Source organism: Mastigoproctus giganteus, chromosome 13 (assembly GCF_048544385.1).
Source record: "Mastigoproctus giganteus isolate SK-2022 chromosome 13, ASM4854438v1, whole genome shotgun sequence".
NCBI lineage: Eukaryota > Metazoa > Arthropoda > Arachnida > Uropygi > Thelyphonidae > Mastigoproctus > Mastigoproctus giganteus.
The window spans coordinates 89,878,814-89,902,596 of NC_143587.1; the positions used below are offsets into that span (position 1 = coordinate 89,878,814).

Consider the following 23,783-nt stretch of genomic DNA (forward strand, 5'->3'; position numbering starts at 1 on the left):
CAAAAGAAGTGCATCCAGTTGATATAGATGAACAGTGCACTGTTGAGTCAGTTTGGTGTAACATAAGCACTGCGAAAGCAAAAATAAGAGTAGGAGTGTGTTATAAGCCTAATGACTCGAATGAGCATAATGAACAATTGTACAGAGAAATAGAGTGGGCTAGTAAATCAGAATGTCTTATAATTGGAGGATTTTAACTTTCCCGATATTGACTGGAACTTATGGCTTGGTTACTCGAAAACTAGTAAGACTTTTGTGGATTTATTGGATGATTGTTATCTGCAGCAGCATGTTCGAGAGGCAACCAGAGAGGGCAATACTCTTGAACCGGTTATCAACAGTGATCATTTGTGTATTAAGAATTTGCAGATAAAGAAACCACTAGGTGGTAGTGATCACAGTGTACTGATGTGGGATTTACTTAAAGATATAATTACCATCAGGGGTAAAGGAAAGGGTTTTTGCTTGGGTAAAGGTGAGTACAGTGGTCTCAGACAGTTTTAAATTCTGTACAGGGGGATCAACTGAGGATGTTACCAACAGCAAATTCTAAGTGGGAAGCATTCAAGGAATTAATCGTGGAAGCTACTAAAAGTTTCATACCTATTAAGAAATATTGTTCAAGGTTTAGGCCTAAATGGTTATCAAATGAACTAATGAGACTCGTGACAGAGAAGAAAAATGGATGGGATGCATATAAATTATCAGGCGACACAGAAGCCTATGGCAGATATAAGCTAGTCTGTAGTCAAGTCACAGAGGAGATTAGGCAGATGAAGGCAGATTACAAGAAATCTTTGGCAAAGGATGCTAAGAAAACAGCAAGGATTTCTTTACTTATATAAACTCTAAAAGGAAGAGGATGAATCTGATTGGTCCAATTGACATCGATGGTTCGACTGTTGATGATCCTGCTCAGATAGCGAACAAACTGAATAAGTATTTTGCATCTACATTCACACATAAGGATTTAATAAGGTTTGAAAATGCTAGAAGGTTATAAAATTGTAGCAGGGTGCTTAATGATTTTGTAATAACCGAGAGCAAAGTGGAAGAGAAATTGTTGAAGTTAAGCATAAAAAAGGCACCTGGGGTGGATGGGATCTATCCATTTATATTAAAGGAGGCGGCAAAGGAAGTAAGCAAACCGTTAGCCATAATTATGAGAGCATCCTTAGAGTCAGGGGAGGTCCCCACGGATTGGACACGTGTATCCCCAATTCACAAAGGGGGATCGAAGGGTGACACGAGTAATTACAGACCAGTTAGTTTAACTTCTGTTCCAGGTAAAATAATGGAGTCACTGGTTAAAGATGCATTGCAGGATCATCTAGACAACACTGCAGCAGTAATTCAAACACAGCATGGTTTTGTTAAAGGGAAGTCTTGTCTGACAAATTTGATTGGTTATTATATTATGGTATGGTTACAAAGTAACTGGATGCAAAAAAATAATTTTGATATCATATACAGTCAGTCCTCGTAAAACATGTGTTCACACTACACGAATTCGATCATATACAATTTATAAATAGGGGAACGATATCGTATATAACACGAACCGAATTCGGTTATGCACGATTCGCCTTTGTGTTTACAAGAAATTGCAGTCGAACTTGGAATTACCCCAACTGAATGCAACACGATAGGAATGAAGAGAAGATTCTGACAATGTATTTATGTTTTTTATATCAGTGAAGGCGAAAACATTTCACCATAACGTAAAAACCCACACAATTCCAGCTAACGGTATTATCGCAAATGCAATTAGATCGAGTTTACTACCAGTTTATAACAGATTCCACTAGCAGAAACGCAACTGGAAATTGTCTTTATTGTTTTATGGTAGTGACCCCCAGAAATGTGCTAGTGAACTGTGAGCTAGTGAGGTGTTCATAGTGTGTCTCTACCTTTACGCCGTTGTTTATTCAGTTGCTACACGTGCGCAGCTTTGTTTATGTGTATCAAGCATGCCGCCTCATTTTGTAATTGTGCTTTATTCCCTAAAAATGAGTAAAATACTTAAAAGGTGTGAAAAGGAAGCGTCCTGGTGAAGACACTACAGATTCCGAGAGAAAAAGAAAAGCAATATCGATAAATACCTAGGAAAATTTGTAGCGAAATACTTACCCGGGAAAATTTGTACCGGCCTCATACTAGCATTTATGGCCAAAATCACACCGGCCTCTGGACCACTGGGGTTCCCCTGGTAAGGCTTATGACCAGTCTGCGTCTGATGATAGAGAAAAAACATGAAATTGTGAAACGCTTTGAGCGAAACGAAAGACCATGTGATATTACACGTGCCACAAGCCTAAATGAGGCAACGCCGAGAATTAGAAGGAATGCAGAGAAAATAAAAACAACTTTCATAGCAGGAACAACTCAAAGTGTAATTAAAATCCATTAGATTAAGACACAAAGAATTGGAAGAGATGGAACGGCTGTCATCTGTTTGGATAGAAAAGCAAACAAAAAAACAATAGATAGAAGCAAAAGCATTAGCAATATTTTATTACGATTATTTATTGTTGTTGTTTGGTTTTTAGGAGCATTAGCAACAAAGGCTATATTGCTCCGGGATATGCGGTGGTCATTCCCTGACCTTTGCGCATCCTCCATATTTGGTGGTGACCGGCTCGAACCCCGGTCTAATCAAGAAGCGTGTGCTATGCACTGTTGCTCCTTCCCACCTGGCTACAGAGGCGCCAGATTATTTATTGTGTTTGGACACAAAGTTTGGATAAACTGGACACATATCACGATTCTGCATTGCACGAGGGTTTCTAGGAACACAACTATCGTGCTATATGAGGACTGACTGTACTTGGATTTCAGGAAAGCTTTTGACACTGTTGCGCATGGAAGACTACTGTACAAATTGAAGCAGAATGGTATTAAGGGTAGATTGCTAAAATGGATAAAATGATGGTTGAGTGGCAGGAGACAGAGGGTGGTAATCAATGGGTGCTGCTCTTTGTGGACTAATGTTATTAGTGGAGTCCCACAGGGTTCGGTGTTGGGTCCACTGTTGTTTTGTATATTTATCAATGATATTGATGAAGGTATATCAGGCTTAGTGTTGAAGTTTGCAAATAACAGTTTGCAGATGGTTGGCAGGGTTGTTAATGACAGTAATAGCAGTGTGCTACTGCATCAGGATCTAGAAAATTTGGGCAGATGGGCTGAGAAGTGGCAACTGAAGTTTAACCTTGACAAATGCAAAGTACTGCATATGGGTAGAAGTAACTCCAGAGAAATGCATCAACTGTGTGGTACTACACTTAAGGTGGTAGAAAATGAAAAAGACCTGGGAGTAATTGTGCAGTCAGATATGCAGTTTTCTGAGCAATGCAGACAGGCTGCCAGAGCAGGTCATGGGGTTTTGTCAATGATATATAGGAATTTTGCTAGCAGGGAAAAGGAGGTGATTGTCCCTCTGTATAAGGCAATGGTCAGGCCACGCCTTGAGTACTGCGTACAGGTCTGAAGGCCTCATTTTAGGAAGGATGTAGATTTGCTTGAGCATGTACAGAGAAGTGCAACAAGATTGGTGAGGGGAATGAAATGATCTTCTTACCAAGAGAGGCTTAAGTTCTGAGAATTGCAGCAGCTGGAGACTAGGCACCTGCAAGGTGATATTATTGAGGTGTATAAGGCCTTGAATGGGTTGAGCATGCTGAATTCTGATGGGATTCTTCTACTTGTTCAGATTACGAACCTAAGGGGACATAAATTCAAATTAAGGAAAAAACAGATGTAGAATAGATGTGCGGAAATTTGACTTTAGCTAGCGGGTGGTTAATTGCTGTAACAAACTTCCATCTGTCATGGAAGTTGATAGGTTGAATAAATTTAAGCAGGAACTGGACAGGCATTTGGAGGGAATGGTGTGATTTTTTTTTTTTTGTCTGATGCTGCATAAGCTCATATACTTGCTTTCTTGCATCACATGCCACTACTACTACTACTTTGGATTCTGTGATTGAGCCATTCTTCTTCACAGAAGCTTTAGTAAGAGGTTGGCTGGATTTCGATTTTATTGGAGCGAAAGTGACTAAGGCTATGGTGCACCATGCTTAGTAACAGGTGCAACATACCTCAACATGCTGACAAATTATGCAATCCTCCAATTACCACAAGATATCTTTTTCAGCAAGATGGAGCCCAACCATATTACATCAATCCAGTGAAAGCCTACCTGAATGAATAATTTCCAGAAAGTTGGATTGGAAGAACAGGTCCCATTCAACGGCCTCCTAGTTCACCAGATTTAACTCTTTTAGATTTATGTTTAGGGGAGTATGTAAAAGACTGTGTACCAAACAACCAGGGTGTGGCTGAGCTATGGCAGAAAATAATCTGTGCTTGTGAATCTGTCATGCTATAAATGCTGCAAAACACCAGGCGAGAGATAGACTACCCCCTTGATATCTGCTTGACCACCAAAAGTGCTCAAGTAGAGATCTACTGACATTTGGAAATTTGTGCATCTATGAGTAAAAAAAAATCATGATTTTATCACCATTAGCTTACAAAGTATATGTTGCACTCTAAGGGGAGTTGCTGAGACACGTTACTACCTGATAGGATTACAACTGCTACCAATTTTTTATTGGCAGTAATTCTGCCGGACACCCTGCATGGTTTGGTTTTTTTTTTTTTTTTTTTTTTTTAGGAGCATTAGCAACTAAGGCCATATTGCTCCGGGATGTGCGGTGGTCATTCCATGACCTTTCCGCATCCTCCGTATTTGGTGGTGACGGGCTCGAACCCCGGTCTAATCAAGAAGCGTGTGCTACGCACTGTTGCTCCTTCCCACCTGGCTATGGAGGCGCCGCCCTGCATGGCATATAATTCTGAAATATATATGTTGCACTCCAAGGAGTTGCTGGGAAATGTTATTACCTGATAGGATTACAACTGCTCCAACTTTACTCTTCATTTTGGAATCATCAGTATATCATTTGGTAAAACTGAAACTGGGTGGAATTGGCCATATGTAATTGCTTAATATTTATGCTCAGGGTGTGATTTTTACACACAGTATCAAAAGAAATTTTCACAATCTATAAGAGAAGTTTGCAATCACGGATAAGTTGTCCCAATTGCTAGCAGGACATCACTGAAATCCATGCTTCAATGTGTGGTTAAATGCCACATAGTTTCTTTAGAAGTAGTTAGTTTTTAAATAGGTTTTCCCATTGAGACTGGAAGAGATATTGACATGTTGAGTGGTGTGGGAGCCTGCTTATTCTGGCTGCTTATTTAACTCAAGAGTAGTATTTGCCAGTGGAGACAAAACTGTGATTTGTATGCTTCAGTGGAGAGATTCAAAACTGGGATTTGCATGCTTCAGTGGAGAGACTCAAAGTTAGTAATATTCAAATGGTTCCTAATGCAATGCTCAAGGCATTATGATGTATTGGGGCTAAACTATTTCAATACCATGACTGAGTCATAAACCAGAACACCACTAGCATGTAACAATCTACACCCTATTTCAAAGACAAGATTACTCTGAAAATAATTTTTTCAAGCTAGGCATATGGAAGTGTTTAATATAATACAGAAAGTACTTCTTGTCAAATAAAGTCTAGAAATTTGATATTATGATCAAATATCTTAGCAGGATTTCATAACCAGACCTGAATTACCCAGTGGTAATTCAATTTCTGTCATTTCAGATAGAAATGAATTGCAGCTGTTTTTTGTTTACAAAGTCTATAACTACTGGTTTTTTTTTTTTTTTTTTTTTTCCTTGTGCAAATTTCTAACTTGTATATGGTATTTATACCTGTTTTTCTATTAGATGTATATTTTGAGATTGGTATGAGATAGCAAGATTGTCAGCATGTAGATAGATAGCATGCCTCATCTTTATTAGGGATATATTTAGTGACAGAACTAGCCTTACTGTAAAGAGCATGGCATTAAGAACAGTCTTGAGGAACTCCTTCATGTGTGTATAAATGTGGGGACAGTGTATTGCAAAACCACCTGAAATGGTCACTTAGTTAAGAAATTCTGGATTAACTTTGGAAGATGACCAATGTGGGCCAAACCTGTGCAGATCTTAAAAGATGCTGAAATGCCACATCATATCAGCTTTTTTTTTGGTGCCAAAGCACACCATAACTAGATGACTATTCCAAAGAAATACATTTGGAATGTTTGTTTCTGCTTTAACCAAGAAATCAAGTGCTGATCTATATCTATTTGTACAAAAACCATATTGATGTCTACTCAATAAGTAGTGTGCTTCAAGGAAATGTGCAAGACAAAAGCTAACTAATTATCATTTCTAGAGTTTTTCTTAGACAACTAAGAGCTACAGGACAGTTGTTTGCAGGGTTGCAAACAGTTGTCCTGACAGCAAACAGCTCTCAAAAAAAAAAACAAAAAAAAAAAAAAACAATAACATAGTGCCAGCAGATAGGGTGGTAGTGTCCTAGAAAAATTTTATTACATAACTGCAATAACATAGTGAGTGAGTTGTCACTAAGTTTCTGTGGGAAATAGATTTCATCTAAATCTGCAGCACTATTCCTTGATGAAGTAAGAGCAAGTCTTAGATCAAACATAGTTTAAGGTTGATTATATGGAAGACTGTATATGGGTAGAATTTAAAAATTGAAGTTTGTATTTCTCTGCACTTTATAAGTTTGAAAAGGGCCATAATTTGATATGTTAGAAATTTCTTGCCCTTTACAGTGTAGTATTGAGGTTGTGATGGCAACATAGTCAGCGGATCTATTAATAGCTATAGTGTTTTGAACCTATACTTCTTTTTCACTTTCATGTCTTATTAACCATGCTTTAGCTCTTGCCTTCTTATACTGGATTAAATTAGACATTATGGGATGTTTACAAAAATATTCAGGAGTTTGTTTTTTCTTTCTTTCTTTGCAGTACTGCAGGATTCATTCCACCAACTCTTAGGATGACAGTATATTTTAATGGAAGATTCTGGTAATAGTATGTTTATCATTTGTTACTATCTGATGAATCACAATCAACTGTGAAATAAATTGAGGTTGAGGTATTTGTTTAACTTAGGAGAGATACTCATTTACATTCTGACCAGTTGGCTCTGCTAAATTTTGAAGTCATTCTTATTTTGACAGGGTGAGTTAGTGGAAAACACACAACACAATGGTACAGGTTTTAATTTCAGAAAAGGAGATGACAATTTAAGATTCTACATGGTATCTATTAAATGGGTGGATTTCAGAGAAGGACAATACATTAGAATTATGAAATACCTTTAAAGCAATAATCACAGAAGTCATGAATACATATATAACATTCAGAAAATTATAGTACAAGGAGGGTGCTGAAATGGATGAATATGGAGCTGGCCAGTCTAACAGAGCTGAGAAAAATAGCATGAGATAGTTACTGAGCAATGAAAACTGAAGCCTACAACAGCTATAAGATAATCTGTAATAATATCACAGATAAGGATAGGGTGGATAATGCTGAAAATGAGAAAGCACTGGTTAAGAGAGCAAAGAATGGGGATGAGGAGTTTTTCATCACAAAGAAGAAAAAAAACAAATCAGACTGTACACTGATGTAGTGGGTGTAAGGAAGTCTTGGATAATCCAGTTCATGGTGCTGATGAATTGAACCGGAAAAGACCCTTCATGCTGAGGAGAGGCTGTGTGAGTGAGGCTGAAACATATGAAACCAGTGATTTCAAAATTACAGAAGACTGTTTATTAGGAAACCTTTCAAGCCTAAAGGCAAGTAACACTCCTGGAGTTGATGGCATATACCAAGTAATTTTGATGCAGAAGGACAGAAAGTACATTGACCACTGATGTTAATTATAAGGGGCATTATTAGACTTGGGAGAGATTCCTTTGGATTGGAGAACTGCCAACGCATTACTATTTATCAATGATATTGATGAAGGTATATTAGGTTTAACAACTAAGTTTTCAGATGATACAAAGGTTGGCATGGTGGTTAATGACAGTAATGATGGCATGCTGCGGCAACAAGATCAAGAAAAATTAGGTTGATGGGCTGAGAAATGTCAGTTTAATATTGACAAATACAAGATACTGCATATGGGTAGCGATAATCCCAGAGTAACTTTTTTTTCTTTCTTTTTTTTTTTCGTTAGTTAGTTGTTGGCGCATCAGCTTCTGTGGCCATAATGCACCTCCCAAGGTTTTTGCACTACTCTGATCCAAGTCCGAGGCGGGATTTGAACCCGCAACCTTTGGCTTGCCAGGCAAACACTCTACCTACCTGGCTAGCCCAGTCTGCCCCCAGAGTAACTTATCAACTGTGTGGTACTACACTCAGGATAGTGGAAAATGAAAGAAAGACCTGGGGGATAACTGTGCGGTCAGATAAGAAATTCTCTGAGCAGTGCAGACATGCTGCCAGAACAGTTCATGGGGTTTTGTCAATGATATACAGGAATTTTTCCAGCAGGAATAAGAATGTGATTATCCCATTGTATAAGGCACTGGTCAGGCCACATCTTGAGTACTGCATACAGGTCTGGAAGTCTCATTTTAGGAAGGATGTAGAGCTGCTAAAATGGATGCACAGAAGGGCAACCACAATGATGAAAGGCACATAAGGGCACTCTCATTAAGAAAGACTCCAGTTCTGCAAATTGCAGTGTTTGGAGATTGGACAACTGCGGGGAGATTGAGGCATTTAAGACCATGAATGGATTGAGTAACCTAAATGTTAATGGCATTCTTCCTCTTCCTCATAAATTCAACTTGGAGGAAGGATGGTTATGGGATAGATGTGCAGAAGTTTGACTTCAGTCAGCTGGTGGTTGACTGTTGGAACAGGCTTCCATCTGTTATTGTGGAAATGGATGGGTTGAATAAATTCAAGGGAGAAGTAGATAAATTCTTGGAAAGTATGGATGGGTGGAGTGTGTTTGTGTGTGTGTTGTTTTTTTTTTTTTTTCTGATAAGCTCTCTTTCTTGCATCACTTGCCACCACTACCACTACTACTCCTACATAGAGACAGTTCTAAGAGTGAAGTTGGTAACTATAGACCAGTTAGTCTGACTTCAGTGGTAGTGAAAATGTTGGGGGCAATGATTAAGAGTGTGTCATTAATGATTGGTGCCAAGCAGTACTTCTTCAGGATGACTTGAAAGGGCTTCAGGGATGGTCAGAAAAATGGCAGTTATGTTTTAATGCAGCAAAATGCAGGGTCTGATATTTGAGAAATTGTAGAGCCAAAATAAATTATACTCTTGGTGGGGATGAATTAAAAACAGTAGAGGAAGAAAGGGATCTGGCATAAAGTTTTATCACAAGCAGATATAAAGTTCTCTGAGCAGTGTAAACTGGTGGCCAGGAAAGTGCAAGATGATGTATCAATGATTTATCGAACAATATCCTGTAGATATAGAGAGGTCATAATCTCACTGTATAAGGCAATTGTAAGGCTGCATTTGGAATACTGCATCCCAAGTATGGAAACCCCATCTAAAAAAAGACATTGAGCTTCTTGAAAAGGTTCATAGGTGAGCAACTCACATGGTAAGCTCGGCAAAGGGGGACTGCACAAAGAGACTTCTATTATGTAGGCTACAGGGCTTCGGAACCAAGCACCTTGGAGGGACTTGATTGAAGTTTATAAGCTCTTAGTGGGTTAGTAAAATGAATGGAGAATTTTCACTGTTATAAAGAATTCCAGAAATAGCGGCCCATAAATTCAAATTCAGGGGAATAGGTTTAGACAAGGTTGTAGGAAGTTTTCTTGCAGCAGCGAGTTGTTGATTACTGGAACCAGTTACCTTTGCAGGTAGTTGAGATTGACAGTTTGAAGAAATTTAAAAGTCAACTAGATAGTTACCTAAGTGAGCAGGAAAGTGCATAACTTGTATTTTCTTATCTACTTTTCTTTTTCTGGCTGGTGTAACAAAAACCTATGGCCTCCTCATACTAAATGGATAATACAAATACTGATAATACTGGAAAATGGTCACTGTTTTTGGAGTTGTTGAAAACTGCCCAATCAAAAAGCACAGATAAAACTACAGAACTAAGGATAAGTCAACTGCTGAGCTGTATCTGGTAAGTAAGTAATTAAGTAGGTGAACATATGTGTGAGCAATTTTTCAATTAATTACCCTCTCCTAGCCAAATGTAAAGAGCCTCACAGTTGATGATGTCCATAATAGGGGAAGATAGCTGATTGACTAAGTCATCAAATTCTGTAAAAGAGAAATGTTTGATAAGTGACAGATATAATGAAACAACTATTATTGTTATATCAAAGCTAATTCAACTGTTGCTGCCTCTATAGATTTGCTAAGGTATTAGCTTGGACAGAAGACATGATTTAATTGCTACTGATACCCCCTCATGTGCTGAAGTATAGGAATTTCTATTCTTCCTATATACTGTTTCATTGTGAAGATATTTAAGATCTAAAATAAGTCTCTGGTAAAGATAGGTCTCCAGACAGGCCTGGAGGCCTCATTTTAGGAAGGATGTAGATCTGCTTGAGCGTGTACAGAGAAGGGCAAGATTGAGGGGAATGAAGTGATCCTCTTACCAAACGAGGCTTAAGTTCTGCAAAGTGCAGAGGTTGGAGACTAGGCACCTGCGAGGTGATCTGATTGAGGTGTATAAGGCCTTGAATGGGTTGAGCACAATGAATTCTGATGGGATTCTTCCACTTGTTCAGATTATGAACCTAAGGGGGCATAAATTCAAATTGAGGAAAGATAGATGTGGAATAGATGTGCGGAAATTTGCCTTTAGCCAGCAGGTAGTTAATTTTATTATTTTATTTTTTTTATGTAAACCCCAAACATGAGAGGTATTAGAACCTATAGTACTTAGTACCGTGCTTGGGTTGGAGGTTGAGAAGACGAAAGAAGATATTTGTTGACATTGGACTTGAACTTCTGTAGACTGTAATTTTCAGGAAATACGTATGAAGTAAGGTTGTTCCACAAAACGGCAGTTGAATGAATAAATGAGGAAGATGAAAAGTTGATTATGTGAATTTGAAGTTGGACAGTAAATGGATGTTGGCTGGTGGCGGCACGTGTTCAGACTGTTTTGAAATAGAGAGCGGGAATTATAGAAGCCAATTCAGAAGAAAATTGTTCTGAAGAAGAAAAGTTAATTGCTGTAACAAACTTCCATCTATCTTTGTGCAAGTTGATAGGTTAAATAAATTTAAGGAAGAAGTGGACAAACATTTAGAGGGAATGGTTGTGTGAATGTTTTTTTTTTTTTTTTTTGGCTGATGCTGCATATGCTCATAAGCTTGCTTTCTTGCATCACATGCCACTATTACTACTACTACTAAACATAAACCTACAGGATTATGTTGTGCCATATAACATATATGTCATCTAGGTTACCACAGAGACCATCAGAGTACCACTGTATAGAAAGGATCTCATTTAGATTTAATTGAGGTTTCTATATGTTTTCTTAAAGTTTGTTTGTAGTGATCTGTTTTTGTTTTGTCCTTTTTTTTTTTTTTTTCTGGAAAATGGCTTGCCTGTGTCCATATCATCTCATGCAGGTATATCATGAATGGAGTCATCCTCATTCCTCTAAATATCAGTCTCCATATGATTAGTAGTGCATTTCTTCTTCTTGTCAACTGATTTAGAATTTTTTACTTGATCAATTGACTGTGAGGGGTGGGACAGGTATCCGGAGGAATTGTTATCAGAGTATTTGTAGCATTTTGAGGAATAGTTCACTGTTTTGATGATGTCAGAAGCAATTCTGCCACTCAGAAAAGATGTTCCGCAAAGTACATCTTTTGTGGAACAACAACTTCGTTTTGTATTGCTACCGTGGCATATGTAGATGTTCTATTATTTATGGAAAATTGCTTTGTTTCGTTGTAGTATGATGTTTACCTTGTAGTCCAAGATATTTTCCATTTTTCACAAGCATTTACAGATTGTTTGTGAATGTCTAAATGTTTGGCATTTGAAATACTTTGAGTTAAAAACGTAAGGTCTCGTTCAACAATTTGAATAACCAGCATTAACTGTTTGTGGTGATTTTGGTGTATTAAAGGTGAGAATGATGGTACAGGTATGTGTAAGTGTACCATCTCTTTTTGATAACTATCCTTCTTTCCTACTTGGCATTTAGAGCTGCTGGAATGTGAAATTCTGAATGTTATAGAAAAAAAAATCTGGGTGATTTCTTCCATTTCTATATTATTCAGAAAAGTCACATTCCAGATGTAGTTAAAGAGGGGTGTGTGAAGTTACCAATACTGAGATTCCACCAAAACAGGAGAGTTTCAGGAGTTTTTCAGAATGCCAGTGTTTTTCCATGTCAACTAAGGGATTACTGATCTCTTAGTTGAAATGGCATAAAATGTTATGCAGCCTAAGAAGTCTGCATAACATTTTAGGTAGCCATATTTTCAATACATTTCTGAATTAGAAAGGCATTCTATCTGGTTAGGATCAAAAGATCCACAAGATGTCATGTTACATATGCATAAAATATTTACAAAGTACTTCTACAACTTACCGACGACACTGTTGAAGTAACAAGATACATACCAATAAACAATAGTGAAATCCAAAATATGTCAAACACACCGTATAATTTAAAAATATTGCATAATAATACTATTTACAATTAAAATATGAATATATTAAAAATGAAAACACTGGTGAAAAAACTTAAAGCACTATAAACAAAGGAGGTAGGCTAATCAGTGAGATTATAAGACAAAGATAAGCATATGCCATTTTTCTCAATTGTAACTTCTCTTCAGTGACATCCTCTTAAATTTAAATACCTGGATAACTCTGGCCTTATGAGTGGTATGCAAAATAAAATGGCATGCTACTCATAAGGTCAAATTTATCCTTTTCAGCCCCCAGCCATAAATGGAACTGCTTCACAACAACAACAAGGCCTCAAAGATGGAGTGGATCCTGATTCCCTCCCACAAGTATGTTAACCCTTGCTGGTCTAGCATTATTTTTGCTGTCTTCCTGTTCCAAACCAACAGGTAAAAAAAAAAAAAAAAAAAAAAATGCTGAATATGAGCTCTTCAAACATTATTATATAAAAGTGATTGATAAAATATTAAAAAAACCTGAAGCCTGAGAGAGGTATTGAGGGCACTGCCCCAGATGTGAGAACAATACAGTAAACCCCGCTATTCGCAGTTTCGCTGTCGCTGATTTAATAAAAAATTAAACCTAAAAAAATTGAATTTTAAATCGCCTTGAACATTTTCCGCAAAAAAAAAAAAAAAACATGGGCGTGGCTAAAATTATCTTTCCCGGTCAAAACAGCGCTCAGTGGGTGGAGGGAGAGGGGTGACAAAATCACGATCGTAGATGTTTCTCGCTAATCTTTGTTCAGTATGTGCTATGCGTTTGTCATGGAAGAATTCGTGGTTTGCTTTTAATTTATATGCTTATAAATTGAATAAATTTATCAATTTATATATCAATTTATAAATTGATATGCTTACAAAAGCGAAAAATATACCGTTTTGCAGTGTGTTAGTGAAAACAGACTTTTTCGAGTGTGTTAACAGAAGAAAGTGACGTTATTGTGGACAAATTCTTTTCTAACCCCTACAAAAATATCGCTACAAATAACAAGAGAATTGTGAAAAGATCAAAGAAGGTGATGACATTAGTGAATAAAATTCAGTTATTAGACAAAATTTCTAATGGTGAAAGTGTCTCCTCGGTGGCAAAACATTATAAAATCAATGAGTCAACGGTACGATCAATCAAGAAATCGGAAGAAAAATCCACCGTAGTGTCCGTGAAAATGTGCTAATTGCTTCAAAAATTTGCTCTGTAACTCGTGATGTTAAATTAGAAAAAATGGAAAAGGCTTTAAATCTGTGGATAGAAGACCGAACTCAAAATAAAAGTCTGTTAAGTTCACTCATCATTCGTGAAAGGGCAAAACTCCTTTATCAACACTTTAGCGAAACTGGTGATAGCACTGGCGGGATAAGTGTTTTAGCTAGCAAAGACGCTGGTTTGAAATTTCTAATAAATATTACATTTAATATTAAATTGTTTCTTATTTTCATTTCGATGCCTTATGCTTGTATTTCGCTTTGTACTGTCTATGTACATAGTCATATTATGCAGGTACATATAATACATACATAGACAAAATTTTAGACTAGTTTTTCTTATATATTTCATACTTTGGAACGGAACCCCTTTATTACTATGGGAGCCATAACTCAGTATTTGCGTTTTCGGTATTTGCGGCATTTCTCAGGAATGTAATCCCCGCGAATAGCGGGGGTTTACTATATTTCAATGTAGGGTGGATTTGTACAGAGTGAACATCTCTGTAGAAGAAAAGTAATGCCAAGAACAAAAGAGGAAACCCAGTTAACCTGAGGCAATAATGAAAAATTGTGCTCTACTGTTAATCATGGCAATGTTGTCAATTATTTAATCTTTCTTTTGGTGCCCCATTTCAGCTTTTAATCTGTGGAAAGAGCCTTGTTCGCCTCGCCCTCGGCATGGCTCTGGGTACCTGTAAGGAGGGACCCAAAAAGACAGAATGGAACGGTCACCATTTTGAAGGACGAATGGTGAAAAATATCACGATATTTACAAAAAAAAAAAAAAAAACCCCTGGTGGAGTGTTCCTTGGAGACGAGAGGCAGTCATAAAAGTCACAGCCTGTTAATTCCTGTGTATTAATTCCTCTTCACTCAAACATTTCTTCCCTACCACATTTCCACACAATAACTAAATCCTACTGGTGCAAAATTGAAATTCTCATGTCATGATCATTATAACAGTAATTGGTGTTTTTAAGAAAATTATTCATTATATTGCATTTGGCACTTTTACTCATTTTCATTTGCTTTATGCAGGAACTTGCATTTCATCATTTATTATTATTTTTTTTTAGATTTATTACATTTTTATTTAATATATCTATTTATAGTTTTTGTACTCTTGCATGAAATTTTCTGAGCAGTGTAGACAGGTTGCTAGGACAGCTCACAGGGGTCTGTCAATGATTATAAGAATTTTTCCAGGCAAGAACAAGGGGATGATTGTCCCACTGTATAAGGCAGTTTAGGCTGCATCTTGAGGCGCACTATAGCCATAGCAGCTAATGTGCCAATAAACAACCATACCACACATACGCTGCATCTTGAGTACTGCATTCAGGTTTGGAAGCTTAATTTTAGGAAGGACATGAAACCCTTGGAACAGGTGCAGAAAAGAGCAACAAGATTAGCAAGGACATAAAAGTGTACTCTTACTATAAGAGACATCAGTTCTGAAAGGAGCAGCGTCTGGACACTAGGCACCTTCAAGTGGATCTGATTGAAGTGTTTAAGGCCTTAAATGGCTTGAGAAATTAAATGCAGATAGCATTCTTACTCCTGCTCAGATAATACACTAAAGGGGACACTGAAAAAGGATGGATTGAAATCTTCTTTCAGTCAGAAACTAATCAATTCTTGGAACAAACTTCTATCTGGTGTTGTGGAGGTGGCTAGTTTTGAGACCCCCCCCCCTCAAACCTCTCTGCAGTACAGGTCTGGAGGCCTCATGTCAGGAAGGGTGTGGATCTGCTGGAAAGGAAGCACAAAAGAGCAACAAGATTGGTGATTGGAAATAAAAGTATGTGCTTACCAAGAAATGCTTCAGTTCTGCAAATTACATCTGGAGACTACACACCAGTGAGATGATATGATGATATGATTGAGGTATTTAAGGCTTTAAATGGATTCAGCAAGCTCAATACTGATGGCATTCTTCCTCTTACTCAGACTACACACGAGGGGGCATAAATTCAAATTGTGGAAAAGGATGGTTGAAGGATAGATGCACAGAAGTTTGCCTTCAGCCAGAGGGTAGTTGATTCTTGGAACAACATCCATCTATTGTTGTGGAAGGTGGTAAGTTGAATAAATTACAGGAAGAACTAGACAAACTGTTGGAGGGGATGGACACGTGAGGTAGGAAGGTTTTCTTATTTTTATTTTTTTTTTGCTGATGTTGGATGAACTTTCTTTCTTGCATCATTTGCAACTACTAATAGTAATACTAAGTACACAAAAATGTATGAGAATGCTTCTCTTCATTTTGAAGAGGGAATTAGCATTAGCATTTTATTTTACTAATTTTGACCTTCAGTGATATTTTTTATGCACATTTTGGTGTTTAATTTTATTTTCTATGTGTATTTCAGTGTAATCTTATTTAAAAGGAAATTTACTACTCTAATTAATTGCACAAAACTACACTAAAAGAAATGGAAACCAGAACACTAAGAAAGAAGAAATATAATTTTGACCAAAGTTGGTAAGGCATATTATACAAATATATAGATAAAGGATTAATCTGGGAACAAACATCCATCTGTTGCTGTGGAAGTAAAGCTGTTGTATTAATTTTTCCAAAAAATACAATAAAAAATAAATATATATTGGCATTAACAGTGCCAAGGTTGTGCTCCTAACTGTGCACATATTATGTCTATAGAAACGTGTTTGTGGGCTGATGTTCATGCTATGCAAGTTGAGAAACCCTCAATAAGTCACAAGCAAAAACCAGTTCCTCCACCTAAGACTGGCTAAATACAGCATGATTGAAGTGGGCTTTCAAAATTCTTCTAGTCCTTGACAGGAACTGAACCTTTCCAATAAGTGACAGACAATGATATATCATGCCAGCTAAGCTGCCATGGGAAACTTAAAATAAGTTTTATTTGAGAGACCTATAAAAAGTGTTTGAATTGTTGAAAATTAATATCAGGTGTGATCTGCACATGATTGAATACATGCTCTGATTCTGACGTCTATTCAATTAAAGAGGTGTTGATATCATCTTGAAGTATGACTTTCTTGTTTCTTTTGCTAAAGTTATATTGTTTTATGAAATATTAGTTTTTGAATCTATGCAGACACACAGTTCCCTAATACTTTGACTGGGAGATAATTACCTAGACTTGCATTTGTACACATTAAAAATCCTTCAAGTTATATGATACTCACTTAAATTATTCTGTAGTTAAAACATAATGTAACATATTCCATGAATTAAAACAAATACATACCTCAGCTCTTACAGGATCTTCAATTCCTACTACACACAGGCATGTCAATTCCCTGATAATCATATCTTCATTATCCCAATCAGGTTCACTATCATAATGTACTTGGTTAATTTCAGTTGTACCAGGAATGAAGTCCCTATAGGCTACACAAATGGTTCGTAGACCATCACATGCCATTGGCTCTATCACAGTCTTGACTAGCCTATCCTGGTCATGTATAGTAAACCGCTCTAACTTGCCATCCTGACCTATAATAAAGGAACACCTGGGGACAAAAAAATTACACACTGAATTTCATAATATTGGGTTAATTCTATTCCACAGATTATATTATAAAAAAGATACATTAAACAGATTGTGTTGCCATGCTTTGGAATAACAGTCTGGACTAAGCATAAGAATGAATCTCAAATACGGTAGAGATTAACAGGAAATAACAGGTGTACTGTTCTAGCAGCAAACACAGTCTATAACTTTATTATTCCTTTCTTAACCAGTGTAGTGCATAATAGTGGAACTGTAGGTTTTTAATTGTGGTAAAGAATTAGTTTGTATGTATCTCAAAAGTTTGAATCACATAGGTTGGCATAATTAGGTAATTTTATTAGGTTATAATTAACTTATAACTTTACCAACATAACGGTATAGTGAAATACATATTAAGTAAACTTAACAGTGAAATAGATATAATGTAAACTTGAAACGTAATAAGTTGTTGCATAACAGATGGATTGCATTTAAGTATATTAATTTAATGTTGTATTCCCAATTATACTGAATTTACACAGAAATTACTGTTGGGGTGATTCTCCTACCAATCACGGCCTAACGAATTATGCAAATTGTGTATTTACGGACCTTTCTGAAACAGGATCTTTCAGTACAGAGAGTGTGAAGAAATTAGGAGCCAACTCAGCATTCTGATGCTGTTTATGAGAGTTTGAAGAGTAGGGTGGATGCCGTTGAAGGAATTAAAATGGGGGTCTATCAAGCAATCAACTGTCCAACTCAACACCAGGGCTCACAATTGTGCATCAGACATAAATCTTTAATAGCAAATAAATAAGGTTTGTTTCAGTAATTCACACATCCACAGGTCTGCAGATAAAATTACAGCATCATAATATGCTAGGCATCCTCTCTGTAATAGCTAGGTATCCTCTCATATTGTTACATAGCAGCAAAAACTTTCAAAAAGCTGGAGAGGAGGAAAGCAAGTGAGAAAGAGGAAATTTTATGCAAAAAAAAAAAAAAACCAGAAGAAAAACAGGAGGATTTTCAGAAAAGGCAAATTTTCTTTTAAGTCTACACTGTGCTAGAAATTACATTTCACTTTTAAATATTAGTTTACAAAATATTTTTGTGTGTGTGGATTTCTGTTTGGATATTCTATTACATAAAATGATTTTTATGCCCTCAAGAAAAATACTGTTACAGACTTTGTAACAGTATTTTTCAGAAACGTTGAGTCAAAGTTTTGTTCAAAAAAAAAAAAAATGAATGCGCTATCTAGAGCTTTTTCAAAACTTCGCTAGAAAGAGATCTGAACTTAGTCTCTGTTTTTCTAATCTGGATGATTATTTTCCCACACTCAGCACTTCTATGAGGAATTGTTAAAATGCCAAAGGATAATGTTACATTTAAAGCTTTCATGTGCACTTATCAATTCACCAACTAAGGACCACTGTAAATCAATTCATTGGTCTTCAAAATAGAATCTAGTACGTCCTCATACTGAAACTGACAAAACTGATGCTGAAAAACATCAACTGGTTCTTTATCTTAAACAACTAAGAGGTATTGGAAGCTTGTACACAAAAATTTTGAAATTTGAAAATGATGCACTTTCAATTTGATGAATTTTGAGCTATCTCAGAATTTATAAGAACATAACATAATTTTGCAATGTAAACTTGTGCACCATGTATCCACATTTAACAATAAAGTACTTCCTCACTGACCAAAGAACAGAACTGTCTCTTATTTTCGACTCTCCATGACCATGGTAGTAGAAATGCATATTCCTGTCAGAACCAATTTCTGGTTTACTCTGCAATGGTAACCAATTTCCAAAATGGAAGGGGAAATTTTGTAAACTGCTGGTAAAATAAATTTGCAAATAGTATTCTTCAATATATCTAGGAATAATAACCTCAGTTTGTGGATATGAGGTATGCTGAAGTAAAGAGCTACGTTTGGATTCCCAAATGTTAGCAAGACATTTAAAATTGAAAAAAAAAAGAAGCAATTTCTTTATTGAAGCCAAAAGAGATAAACACTTTCTGACAAGTGAGGATAACATGTGATAATATTAGGATAACATTAGGATAATATTAGCTTGCTTGGCCTGTTTAGAATATCTTTTACCAGAAGTGTGTAATTCAGAAGTTCTTTTTCTTGAGTTCAATTTATCTTCATTTGAAACTTTTCATCACGAACTGCATTTGAATATGAGCCGGTGCTACTCACTAGTATGACTGACTCATATTCAAATCCAGATCACTTGTACTTTTTAAACTTGGTAACAGAAAGGTGCTCATATGATTTATCTAAGCACTTGCAACTTCTTCTTTAAACAGACTTGTCAAAATATGTCACTAGCCTGTTGTACCAGGCTAGTAACACATTTCACTAAAGAGACAGCCAATGTATAAACATGCTTCAAACTTTTTTTTTTTTTTTTTTTTTTACTTCAGTGGCATGAACATTTTAAATTATTTAAATCCATCTTTTAGCACTTCTTTCTAGATACTACATTTCCATGACGTATTCATCCGTTTTCACAGAAAGGCATGCAGCTCCCTTTTAAGCAGAAAATTTAATAAGATGACAAATACAGCCTATTACTGTTAAGTGCTCAATCTCCTCTTTTAATATATTTGTTACCTGAGGTTTCAGGCTTATCACAACATGCATTACCATCAGTCAGTGGAACAGTTTTTTTGAAGGAATCCCACATGCTTTCAGGTGTTCAGATGTTGTTGTTGTTGTTGTTATTTGGTTTTTAGGAGCATTAGCAACTAAGGCCATATTGCTCCGGGGATATGCGACGGTCATTCCCTGACCTTTCCGCATCCTCTGTATTTGCTGGTCACGGGCTTGAACCCGTGTCTAATCAAGAAGCGTGTGCTACACGCCGCTGCTCCTGCCCACCTGGCTACAGAGGTGCCGGGTTTTCAAAAGAAGTCCCTGTAGAGTCACCTTTCAATGCTGGCAGTCAGAGAAAACTGCTTGAGAGTGAAAGCCAACACTAACTCTTCTTTCCCTATCCATGCAACTTCAGCTGTTTTTGTTCTTCCACAACCTAATTTTTTGCTGTATTGCTATTGAGAAACATTTCAGGAAACATCCAGCCATGATCAGCATGACTCAGAGGAAGGCTATTTCTATGTCAAAATATGCAAGTAATAAACATTCAGTACATATTTTCCACATTATATAGAAAAGTAACACAACACAAAAAATGTAATTTTTCAAAAAACCGAAGAAAAAGAAATCAGATACGGTTTCATCGCAACTGTGGCCATTAATAATAGAGTAGAAAAAAATTACAAGCAATAAACCTTTCTAACAGATTTTATTTTCAAATTTGTGTTAGCATGACTACCAAAGAGGCCATACCATGACTGTCAGTTGTGTCACTTTTCTTATTTGTTCTTTATTTATGTTTTTTTGAGTTGTGGCATTAGCATTAGTAGAGGCATATGATGCAAGAAAGCAAGCTTATGCAGCATCAGCCAAAACAAAAAAAAAAAAATTCCACTTCACCCCTCCATTCGTTTGAAATACCTGTCCAGCTGAGCCTAAAGTTTATTTAGGCTATCAACCTCCACAACAAGGGATGGAAGTCTGTTCAACCAACCAACTATCCGCTGGCTAAAGGCAAATTTCCGCACATCTATCCTACATCTACCTTTCCTCAATTTGAATTTATGCCCTCTCAGGTGATTATTCTGAGCAAGAGGAAGAATCCCATCAGAATTGAGCATGCTCAAACCATTCAAGGCTTTATACACCTCTATCAGATCACCTCACCGGTGCCTAGTCTCCAGACACTGTAATTTGCAAAACTTAAGCATTTCTTCTTAAGAGCAACCCTTTGTTCCATTCACTAACATTGTTGCCCTTCTCTGTACTCGTTCCAGCAGCTCTACATCCTTCTTGAAATGAGGCCTCCAGACCTGTATACAGTACTCAAGGTTTGGCTTGACCATTGCCTTATACAAGGGAACAATCACCTCCTTATCCTTGCTAGAAAAATTCATTTATATCATTGATAAGACACCATGAGCTACTCTTGCAGTCCGTCTGCACTGCTCAGAGAACTTCATACCTGCCTGCACAATTACCCCTAGGTCCTTTTCATTCTTACAACTGTCAGTGTAGTACCACACAGTTGATACGTTGCTCTGGGGTTGCTGTTTCTCATATGTAGTACTTTACATTTCTCAATGTTAAACTTCATTTGCCACCTCTCAGCCCATCTGCTCAACTTTTCCAGATCCTGTTGCAGAAGCATAGCGTCAGTAGTGTTGTTAACAACCCTGCCAACCCATGTATCGTCAGCAAACTTGGACAATAAGCTTGATATACCATCATCAATATTATTTATAAATACAGAAAACAATATTGGACCCAACACTGAACCCTGAGGGACTCCACTAATAACATTAGTCCACAATGAGCAGTGTATATTGATTACCACTCTCTGTCTTCTCCCCCTCAACCACCCCTTTATCCATAGCAGCAATTTGCCTCCAATGCCACACTGCTCCAATTTGTGCAGCAGTCTTCCAGGTACAACAGTATCAAAAGCCTTTCTAAGATCCAAGTATATAATATCAAAGTTATTCCCTGCATCCAGCTCTTTTGTGACTGCATCATAGTATCCAATCAAATTGGTCAGGCAAGACTTCCCCTTAACAAAACCATGCTGTGTCCGAGCTATAACTGAAGTCTTGTCTAGATGATCCTGCAGTGCTTCTTTAACCAGTGCCTCCATTAATTTTCCTGGAACAGAAGTTAAACTTACAGGTCTATAATTACTTGTGTCGGCCTTTGATCCTCCTTTGTGAATTGGGGTCACATTTGCACATCTCCAGTCTATGGGTACCTCCCCTAAGTCCAAGGAAGCTCTCATAATTATGGCTAAGGGTTTGCTTACTTCCTTTTCTGCCTCCTTTAATATTACTGGAGAGATCCCGTCCACCCCAGGTGCCTTTCTTCTGTTTATCTTTAACAATTTCTCCTCCACTTTACTCTCAGTTATTACAAGATTATCTAGCTTACTGCCAGAGTTGAATACACCTCTGGCATTCCCCTCGCTGAATAACTCCTCATGTGTGAATGTTGATGTAAAATATTCATTTAGTTTGTTAGCTACCTGAGCAGGATTATCAACAGTTGAACCATCGATATCAAGTGGACCAATCTGATTCATCCCCTTTCTTCTAGAGTTTACATAAGTAAAGAACTCTTTGCTGTTTATCTTTCCCTCCTTTGCCAAAGATTTCTTATAATCTGCCTTTGCCAGCCTGACCTCCTTTGTGACTTGGTTACAGACCAGCTTATATCTAACATAGGCTTCTGTGTCACGTGTTAATTTATATATATCCCATGCATTTTTTTTTCTCTGCCATATGTCTCATTAGTTCATCTGATATCCATTTAAGCCTAAACCTTGAACAATATTTCTTAGTTGGTATGTAAAGCCTAGTAGCTTCCAAGATAAGTTCTTTGAATGCTTCCCATTTTGAATTTGCTGTTGGTAACATCATCAGTTGGTCCCACTGAATAGAATTTAAATTTTGTCTCAGACCATTGTAGTCGCCTTTACGAAAGCAATAACCCTTCCCTTTAGTATTAGTATTCTTCTTCTTCTTCTTTGGTCCTTAGCTGGCAGCTGGGGGAGGCGGTTGGCCACGCAACCAGTATGCTGCTGTAGGTGCAGCAGGGTTTCGGACTTGCTCTGTGATGTTCTTCCATACCTTACGATCAATGGCGTCAGTCCTGGCCTGGTTAAGGTCGAGACGTCGGCTCTTCAAGTCATTTTCCACTTGCTTGGCCCACGTTTTCCTAGGCGCGGTCCGTTGGATGCTCCATTGGGTGGGTCATTGTCTCCAAAGGAGTCTGGATGGTATTCTGTTCGTGCCCATTCTACATACGTGGCCAAACCATCTAAGCCTTCGCTTCTGGATTTGGTCGGCAATGGTTGGTTGCTGTTGGCATCTGGCGCGGATGGTATCATTAGTGATGCGGTCGCGAAGAGAGATGCCCAAGATCTGCCGCAGGCATCGCATTTGGAATACCTCAAGTTTGTTCAAATCTAACTTGAGACAAATCCATGTTTCCGATCCGTAAAGAAGAATGGGCAGAATCAAAGTCCGGAAGAGTCGGATTTTAGTCTTTGTGGAAATGTTGGTCCTCTTCCACAGACACCATTTGAGCGAGGCGAACGCAGTGGCCGCCTGTCCAATTCTGCTATGGATTTCCATGGTGGATGCAACTTTCTTCTCCTGGACCAGCGACCCAAGGTATTTAAAGTCCTGCACTTGCTCGATCTGGACGCCTTCGAGATAGATGGTGGCTTGCGACCCATCTGTTGTCAGGGCCTTTGTCTTACCAGCATTGATCTTCAAACCATATGGCCGGGCAATGTGGGCAATGTCGTAGAGGATGTCCGTGGCTTCAGCGTCGTTACTGGCAAGGATAGCACTATC

At 37.5% G+C, this 23,783-nt stretch overlaps 1 protein-coding gene across 9 annotated transcripts in view; it reads right to left on the bottom strand.

Annotated features, from left to right (window-relative positions):
- The window catches only part of PMCA (plasma membrane calcium-transporting ATPase 3), a 1,183,542-nt gene that overhangs the window by 524,452 nt on the left and 635,307 nt on the right, over window positions 1-23,783 (bottom strand). For all 9 annotated transcript variants that reach the window (XM_090387939.1, XM_090387938.1, XM_090387937.1 and 6 more), the window contains one exon: window positions 17,065-17,329. In XM_090387939.1, coding sequence (XP_090244065.1) covers window positions 17,065-17,329 — 265 coding nt within the window. The remainder of the gene's footprint in view (window positions 1-17,064; window positions 17,330-23,783) is intronic.